Source organism: Syngnathus leptorhynchus, chromosome 13 (assembly GCF_054491065.1).
Source record: "Syngnathus leptorhynchus isolate UIUO chromosome 13, UIUO_Slep, whole genome shotgun sequence".
Lineage (NCBI taxonomy): Eukaryota > Metazoa > Chordata > Actinopteri > Syngnathiformes > Syngnathidae > Syngnathus > Syngnathus leptorhynchus.
In genome coordinates, this window is record NC_141207.1 from 1,658,776 (window position 1) to 1,667,237 (window position 8,462).

The window sequence follows — 8,462 nt, forward strand, 5'->3', positions numbered from 1 at the left end:
ATTATGAAAAAATGCAATTTGAGTATACCAATCTATGACTTTTCCAGAGGGGAATTATTAACAGTTCCAGCTTCTACAATTCTTCTGGTGGTAAATATATAACACAAGGTCTCCTTTGGAGTCAGTGGGACTTTTTTTTAAGTGTTTGATCTTAATATCTTTGTGGGATAGGCCACATATGATAACAGTGACCTCCACCCTTCAATTCCCTTTTTTCTAGAACATTTTATTGGATCTTTAACCTCCGGTTTTCAAGATTTGTTTTCCCCCGTCAATGTATTTGTAATGGAAAAAGATGGGCCGGCTCGTTTCCTGCCCCTTTTCTGGCGTGCCGTGTCAGTGTTTTAAAATGCAGTATATATATATATGTTTCAGTTTGTTGTTAGCAGCGAACACCTTTGTGGATGAATGTAAATGTATTTTGGTACTCTAGCGCCTCCAGCAGCCACGGCGTGACACTGCAGTTTGATGGCAATATGACTGGGGGTGGATGATCCGCTGCGGAGGTGAGGACGGTAGCCGGGGTGTGTGCAGCATGATTTTTAGGTTGTAGCGTGGCGGTCGGTGGTGGTGGCAAGCAAATGGAACAGGAAGGCGGTGGTGGTGGCTGCGGTGGTGGATGCAGCGGCACAGTGGCTGCAGCGGTGTGCGCCGGTGGTTTGATTCCGGTGCATGAGCACGAGCAGCGGTACTTCTCAGCTCTGCACGGGCTGTGCGTGACGGATCCCTCCGGGAAGCAGCTGTCCTCCTCCAAAGTGGCAGAGCTCTTCAAGGCGTCCCAGCTGCCTGCTGACGTGCTGCACAAGGTGAAGGGCGTGGGGGGGGTATTCGGGTGCTGAGGGGGACACACCTTAACACGGCGTTCCACAATCGTTTGCTCAGGCACAACATTTAACACTGGTGGGGGATCACCAAACATAACTAATGAAAAAAAAAAAAGGAATTACACGGGTTAATTGTGTAGTGTAACATTTATCGTGGTTCAGTGGTTCTAAAAACTTTTTAAATCAAGTGTATCAATTCTTAGCGCTCTGAGTGACATCATCTTCTCCCAACATAAAGACAGTAGTGTATTAAACCTAAGTGTTGATTGGAAGCCAAATGGATGTTTTCTGAAAGCAAGATGCAACACAAGATGGCCGTTTGATGTCTTAGCAGCGCCCCTGCCTTGAAGTGCAAACTGCTTAATTAGAGTAGCATCGTTGTGACGTCAGACGGCGCATCCAATAGGAGAGAGATTGGCAGAGTGATTTCAGAGTGTACAGAGCAAAAAAATTGCTCATGGAGTGAAAGCAAACATTTTCTACATACATTGGTTTTAAAAAAAAAAAGTGCTTTCCACAAATTCACTCAATGTCCTTTATCTTTGACCACATGCTACGCTATGCTAGGTGACGCTTGTCGCGGCGGTTTTATGAGCTTCGTTACGTGTTTTTTTTTCGCTGAGCCATCAGGACGGAGCTCAAGCAGATTTGCGTATTCATGCCGCTGGGGTTTTCCCGGGATCCGTCACCATCCTATTGTGTCTCTCGATGTGCAACGGCAGGAAGTTTGACGCGGAGCTCATGCGGCTTCCTTCCTGTCTGCCGTGGATGGGTGTTGATTGACAGCAGGCCCTTTGGCCCTCGGGCAGGATGCCTGCTGGCTGACTCTTGTACTCCTGAGCGTTGTTTTGGAAATGAGCCTCACAATTGCGTAGACATGTTGAGGATGTAACGCGACGAGTCACGCCAATGAAACAACATGGCGAGCACGAGGTTCTATTTCAGGCTGGTTCTGTGAGACAGCCACAAGGAGCTAGCAAACATTGAAAAGAAATAAAGCAATGCTGCTGAACTTCATTCCAGGACCTTGTAGCTTGATTTAAGTCTCTGACTTGGAATTTGGCACTTTGACCTGTTGTGTAATTCCAATCTAAGAGTCTTTCGTGACAAATCTCAGCTCTCGGACCACATTCCGATTGGGTGGATGAACTTGATTAACCTTTCAGGAACACATATAATGAAGTTATTGTTGCTAGCAGCCAAACAGAGTAGAGGCTTGCTGGCTTGTCATTGGGGGTTCACTATGCTGATTGATTAAAGGTCACATGCTTTATGTTCTCACATTTGAGATCAAATTTTCCGTCCTCTCGGCAGGTGACGGAAGTGTGCGGCGCCAAGCGCATGGGCTACTTTGGCACAGCTCAGTTCTACGTGGCCCTCAAGCTTTTGGCCGCCGCCCAGGCGGGTCTGCCCGTCCACCTGCAGAGCACATCGGCCAGTAAGTCCCCAAAGGGAGCTCAAAGGATTATTTTCAAGGTGACGGGATTGCGGCGTAATCTGGAGGCGAGGCGGGTCACACGTGGGAAGAGCTCGCTGCCGTGTTTGCGGCTGTCAACAATCACTTAATGCCGCAACGGGAGCTAATGTTTTGTGACCTCACGACCTTTGGAAAGTGCCTTAAACATCTTCGGGTGGTTTTGGTTTGTTGTTTTTGCAACAATTCACCTGGTAGATTTTACCAAACTGTTCAAACACCTTTTATGTTTGGCTAGTACTTCCTCATCTTTGTTTTGATTAGTTTTAGGCTTCCTAAAAAGACTTCTGTGTTGCAGATCTACCACTGCCCAGATTTGTGGGGATCAAGACGGAACCAGAGATGAGATACGTCGCCAGCACGGAGGCGCAGCACTGCGACAGGATCCGATGTTTGGACTCGGGTGCGGAGCACAAGGTCAGGTGGTATGCTTTGGATCTTGAGCTGTATATTTTGTTTTTGTCTGTGTCTAACACTCCCAGCAGGTCAGATCAATTAACACGTTGAGAATGAAGATTAAAACAAACAAAAACCCAAAAAAAATAGATCAGAAGACATTCCATGCCGCTATAAAGATGAAAGTGGAAAATGCCTCCATTTGGAGAGATTAGCCGAGGACTAAACATTCCGTTGATGAAGCGTGAAGTTGTAGCAACTGCGCACGGACAAAAGCAACATTATGCTAACTGTTTTTCCTCATCATTTGAATTGTTCTAAATGCTTTGTTTGTCTGTTTCTAAAGGAGCTGCCACTTCCGCCTGGCAGCTCGGTGCTTCGCTCCCCGCCGGCTTACCACAGCCACCAGTACGCCACGCCAAAACAAAGACAGATGGCCGACTCTTACGCGGGTATGCCAAAGTTGACGGAAATAGCTCGAGCTTGGAGAACTACAAAAATATTTACTACTAAACGGCTGTAATTACGAGGATTCCGAATAGTTAATCAATGGATTAGTTGTTGATGAATGTATTATTGTCATCATCTTTATTTTATACACTGCACTTTATGATTGAATTAATATAGAGAGGGGCGACCAGCGGGATTGTGACAACGATGACGACGATCCCTGGAGGATCACAGAGGAACAGCGCGACTATTACACCAATCAGTTTAAAAGCCTGCAGCCCGACCTCGGGGCTCGAATCCTTGGTAGAACGCCCCCCCACCAAATCTCTTCTTTCCATGTTATCCATACAATATGAATTTAATCCACCCACCCCAGGTGCTGTTGCAAAGAACTTCTTCACAATGTCCAAACTTCCCATCCCGGAGCTGTCGCACATTTGGCAAGTGCTGACTGACTTTCGATTCAATGCCTCCGTTGCGGCTTCTAAACGTTTTTTGAACTCCCTCTCAGGGAACTGAGCGACGTGGACCGGGACGGAGCTTTAAACTTCCAAGAGTTCTGCGCCGCCTTCCACTTGATCGTGGCCCGGAAGAACGGCTACCCTCTTCCCGAGAGCCTTCCCCTCGGTCTGCATCCCAAATTCGGACCACCGAATGACGACGTTCCCCTTCAAGTACGTGAAGTTAAGTTAGAGATAAGAAGGGAAATTGATGAATGCCACTCTCGTTTGAATATAATGTTTTATTTCCTGCTAACAATGAATGAAAAAGGCTATAAACAAGCTAATACATAGCATCTGTGGCGGATTTTTTTTCTGCCCAGCATGTACGGCGTCGGATCGTCTTTGAGGATGGCGAAGCTGGACTCCATCAGACGGTAAACTCAAATGTTTTTTTTAATTTGCAGTGCCTCGTAGATTCCTTTAGGGGGCAATGTTGCCCTTAAAATAACTCCAGTTGACAAACGTCTCGGTTGTAGGATCCTAGCGCCAAGCTCCTACCAAGTGGGGCCAAGATCAAACAAGATTCCACAGAGGAAATCAGTAAAAAACAAGGTTTGTGAAAGATTTATTTCTTTGACCCTAAATGGCTCTCACAGAGAACAAAAAATACACAAATCCAGCATATTTATTATTATTTATTTTGCCCCAATGGACTTTTTTGACTCATCATTGTAATATTTCAGAATGCAGTTTCAGGGGCGTGGAGACGTTAAAAGAAGGTGCAACTCTACAGTTGGCCACCTTTTCCCACAGGCCAGGTGATTCAAAGAAATGTGTTGTTATAAATTCAAAACAATGACCCCTCATCAAAGTCAACCCACAAACTGACTCTTTTTTTTTTTCCCCCCGCATGATTCTTGTGGCAGAGCCGCCGTCTCAGGACCCCGACCGGCACTGCAAGATGAAAACCCGACCGAGGTTGGGATGTCCACTGAAATACATTCCAGGTGACGGGGTTGCAAATGCATGAATTGCGGCGTTCTGCTTTTTGTAGGTCCTTCTCCAGCACCTCCATCGACGACGCCATGAGGAAGGCGGAGGAGCCTCCCACGCCGCCGCCTCGACCTCAGAAGAAAAGCCACTCCAGAGCCTCCTCGCTGGACCTCAACAAGCTCTTCCAGCAGGGGGCGCCAGGTGCTGGTCACCCACTTCAACAACAGATTTCTGGTTTTATTGTGGAGCTTAATGGTGGTCCTTTTTATTTTTGAAAGGGCTGAAGAGTGGATGGTTTCCCCCTCCTCCAGCGTTACCTCCCAGACCGTCCGCCTCCCAGGTTTGATTTGACTTTTTGAAATCAAACAAATATAAATCATTTCATGATTACGCTCATGATTAAAATCACAGGGATCTCAGGTTCCACCGACCAAAGCACAGCAGCCCAACTTTGCAGACTTCAGTCGCTTCCGACAAGAGGTGAGCCCACATCAGATGTCTCTTCATCGTAGCTCAAAAACAATCATTAGGATGATTGACGATTGATGAGGCGAGATTTTCCACCTCATCTTTGTCTTCTACTCCAAAGCGACTTTCACTGTCTGGGGTTGGGCACGGCCTTTCAAATGTCCTGGTTTTCCCTTTTCCTCCCTCCCCCCTTCCCCTGGTACAATCACGTAGTGCCGTGAGGCTGTTTAAGCCATCAGCGTGACTGAAAAGCGCTTCAAGCGTGACGTCAGCTAACTCTCCGACGCCAACGAACGCATTCAATCTGCCCAATCCGACCCGATGAGAAGGAAACGGAGCCGACTTTAACCCGTCAGAATTAATCTTTCAATCCATGATAAGAAATCCATGTGTGAAGTATCTCATAAGGGTCGAGACCTTAAAAATGCCAATCAGGATTTATCTTTTTTCAACCAAGTTCTGAACAATCCTTTCACATACCGTGTTTTTCAGGAGGAAAGCGTTGTGAAACCTGAAGAACCCTGTTTACGCTCCAGATTGAATCAAAGTAGCGAAGACTTGTCCAAAGCTTCCCAACAGGTTGAAAACTATTTGACAGCTCTGCTTTTTGTTGTTTAATTTCATTCTTATTGTAACTTGCAGGAGCCAAGTCACAATCAAGCTCCGCAGAAGCCGGGTCGAAGGAAGTTTCGGCCAGACAGCCAGAATGTGGAGTGCTTGGCGCCACCTACTGGATCTTTTCTAAAACACACTCAAAAGTTAGTCACTAATATTTCCAATGCATCACTTTTATTTGTTTTTTTTGTTTTTTATCTGAAGGGCCTATCCCACGCAAACAAAGACAGATTGCGGAGGGTTTATTTGTACGGTTTGTTGTTTGCTCTGAGATGAAGCGGCATCAAGTATGTTTGTCCCTCACAGAACGCCATCCAAGCAGAAGAGGGACATCCAGATGGCAATTCGCAAAAATAAGGAAACCAACGCCGTGTTGACACGACTCAACAGCGAGCTGCAGCAGCAGCTCAAGGTAGGCCGAAATCCTTTTTTTTTTTTTACCAGTAAATGATCAGTGGCATTCGGGCTTCCATTTGCCATGTGAGTCAAAGCGTTGCTGACATTCCACCAGTCTTCTCTTCCCGAGCACAGCCGTGCGATTTTTCACATTTGAATGGTGTTCAGACACTTCTCAGCCAAACGCAAGAAAGTCCGTCCGACGCTTCGGCAAGTCGGTGCGACACAAAAGGTACTCGTCATAACAGCCTGAGGTCAAGGGGTCGTTCAAGTCAGCAATAGTGCAGGCCTGTGCCTCCAAGTGATACTTGAGAATGTGACGTAGAAGTCACCTTGATACTTATTATAATGTAAGCTTGAAATGATTAAATAAAAGTCCCAATGATCATCGTCACACACACACATCTGGACTAATAAATATATTTATATATATATATTTTTTTTTTTGAAAAGTGAAATTCATTCACTGACACCCAAACATAGTTCCAAAGTATAACAAGACCGCAGTTTAGCCATTAGTATCGGCGCTCGGCCCACCTGTCGCGTTCCCGCCATTCCTCCGGTAATCGATCCAGCGGCGAAAGCGGCGGCGCTCGCGTGAAGCGCAATTGTAAACGTTTGATAGCATTGCAACGCCGAACGGAATGACACACGTGAGGTCATTTGGCCTTTGCCCCTGATCCCGCAAGACTTGTTTGGAATGCGAGAGAATGGCAAGTGTGCGTCTTTATTTAGAGAGCGCGAAGGCCGCACCGGCCGCGGGCATTCTCAACTGTCCGCTTGAAAATAGGAGACAGCTCGCGTCCCAAATGCAACAAATAGCTGATTGGAAACAAGAGAGCATCGGCTGAAGACTTCTGCCAAGGCTTTGTCACCTGTTCAAAGCTGGGGTGAGCGTCGGGGGCGGCTAAAAGTAGGCCTGGGGATGCTTACAGAGTTTCGATTGGCTCACCACCTGAGCTTAAAACACATCCCGTAAGGTGACAAGAGCAAGTTGAAATTTTGAAGGATGGTCCACATAAAGCTACAAGCTCCGTGTGATCTCGCATTCCTTTTGTCTGCAGGCCATCCACCACCAGAGGGTCACCTTGGAGAGCCAGCTGGACCTCCTGCGTCCCGTGGCCTCGACGTGACCCGGCGGCTAGTCGGAAAATCATAAAAAGAGTGATTCGACCCATCTTCTGCTGTGAGCAAGGAATTTGGAATCGGATTGGTGGAAATTATTTTGTTTTACTTTTCATTCTGTTTGAGGTCAAACGTCCTTTGTTTTTATTTTCCAGGTATCTGCTCTTCCCCCCCAAAGAAAGCTAACATTGTAAAAAAAGCACGAAATGACAAACCAGCACCAAACGACAGCAGATCTGCTATGCAAAGACAAGGTGCTGCTTTGGACTCTTCTTACTGTGTCTTCTCAAAGATTGTGTGCGGACAGGAAGGGCATGCTTGGGCTGCATGCTAATGATGTCACAATGATGTCATGACTACGCTGTAATTTATACTGGAATCAAAGTGATGAATAAAGTTGCTAACTTTTCACACTTGACGTTAGCATGAATGATAATCCTGTTGTCGAGCAGCTGCGTGTTATATCTTTTGTTGCTTGAAAGGCAATTAGGAAAGCCTCCGATCGCCAATTCCAGAAGCGACAAGCACGTTATGGAAATATCAACATGCAATTTCCATTCAAGCTATTAGGCAGATACGGATAGATGAAAGCAGATGTTTTCAAACAGACACAACAAGGCGGCGAGGGGGAAAAAAGGTCAACGGCAGCATTAGCGGTGGCTGTATTCCCAGATCTCTCCGTCCCCCAAAAAAATCCTTTGACACACTTGGCTCACACACTACCTGCTTTAGAGCGCCTCGTTGTTGTCTCGTGAAAACTCTCCGCCGTCGCTACAGCGTGATGGCGTCATGAGCAGCAAGCAGCTGGACTATAAATAGCACTTGAAAGTATCTGCTTGGCATTGCACGCTAACAGCTGGGGCAAAACGTGATGGCCATTTGTCACCTCCGAGTTATTTACAGGATGGAATTGTTTGGATTGTTTAGTATGGTTCAATTTCATTTCAATACATTTTTAACTTTTATCATTTAATCTTAATGTTGGTTTGATTGGCCATCTTCGAGCAGAATCTTGTGGAGTCCGCTGTTTTTTTCATTGAAAAAAAAGTCAGCAAAAAAAGCCAAAGAAAAAGCGAAAGGTCCACTCGCCTCGCCGAGCGCTCAGATTATCGTGTTTTGTGCGCTCAACTTGATCCTTTTGTCCCCCCCGAAGCATGACGGCATGGCGGTGCGTCGTGGCGGCCTTTGTCCGGGGCCGTCGCTTTGCAAAGGTTGCACTTCTGCGCAAGCGCTAGCGGCAGACACAAGCGTGGCAACAGGAAGAGCTTTTAGCTCGTC

General features: G+C 46.6%; 1 protein-coding gene across 2 annotated transcripts; it reads left to right on the top strand.

Moving 5' to 3' along the window:
- The first annotated feature begins 440 nt into the window (after positions 1-440).
- reps2 (RALBP1 associated Eps domain containing 2) lies at positions 441-7,602 on the top strand. 2 transcript variants are annotated; one of them, XM_085928016.1, is made up of 19 exons: positions 441-806; positions 2,139-2,262; positions 2,597-2,715; positions 3,041-3,146; positions 3,322-3,447; positions 3,521-3,584; positions 3,656-3,818; positions 3,968-4,021; positions 4,124-4,199; positions 4,331-4,405; positions 4,514-4,565; positions 4,642-4,781; positions 4,859-4,920; positions 4,992-5,060; positions 5,541-5,627; positions 5,691-5,806; positions 5,970-6,075; positions 7,124-7,245; positions 7,340-7,602. In XM_085928016.1, the coding sequence occupies exons 1-18, from the start codon at positions 582-584 to the stop codon at positions 7,190-7,192; spliced, it is 1,833 nt and encodes a 610-aa protein (XP_085784142.1). In that variant the 5' UTR covers positions 441-581; the 3' UTR covers positions 7,193-7,245; positions 7,340-7,602. The 2 variants fall into 2 exon arrangements, with proteins under 2 accessions (XP_085784142.1, XP_085784143.1); XM_085928017.1 differs by having other exon boundaries at positions 447-506.
- The last annotated feature ends 860 nt before the right edge of the window (positions 7,603-8,462 follow it).

What these genes read in the sequence shown, in the direction of transcription:
- reps2 (XM_085928016.1), top strand. Translation starts at nt 582, where the DNA reads ATGGAACAGGAAGGCGGTGGTGGTGGCTGCGGTGGTGGATGCAGCGGC. An exon ending in GATGGCCGACTCTTACGCGG is followed by an intron (nt 3,147 to 3,321) that starts GTATGCCAAAGT and finishes GAATTAATATAG; the next exon opens with AGAGGGGCGACCAGCGGGAT. An exon ending in CTTCCAGCAGGGGGCGCCAG is followed by an intron (nt 4,782 to 4,858) that starts GTGCTGGTCACC and finishes TATTTTTGAAAG; the next exon opens with GGCTGAAGAGTGGATGGTTT.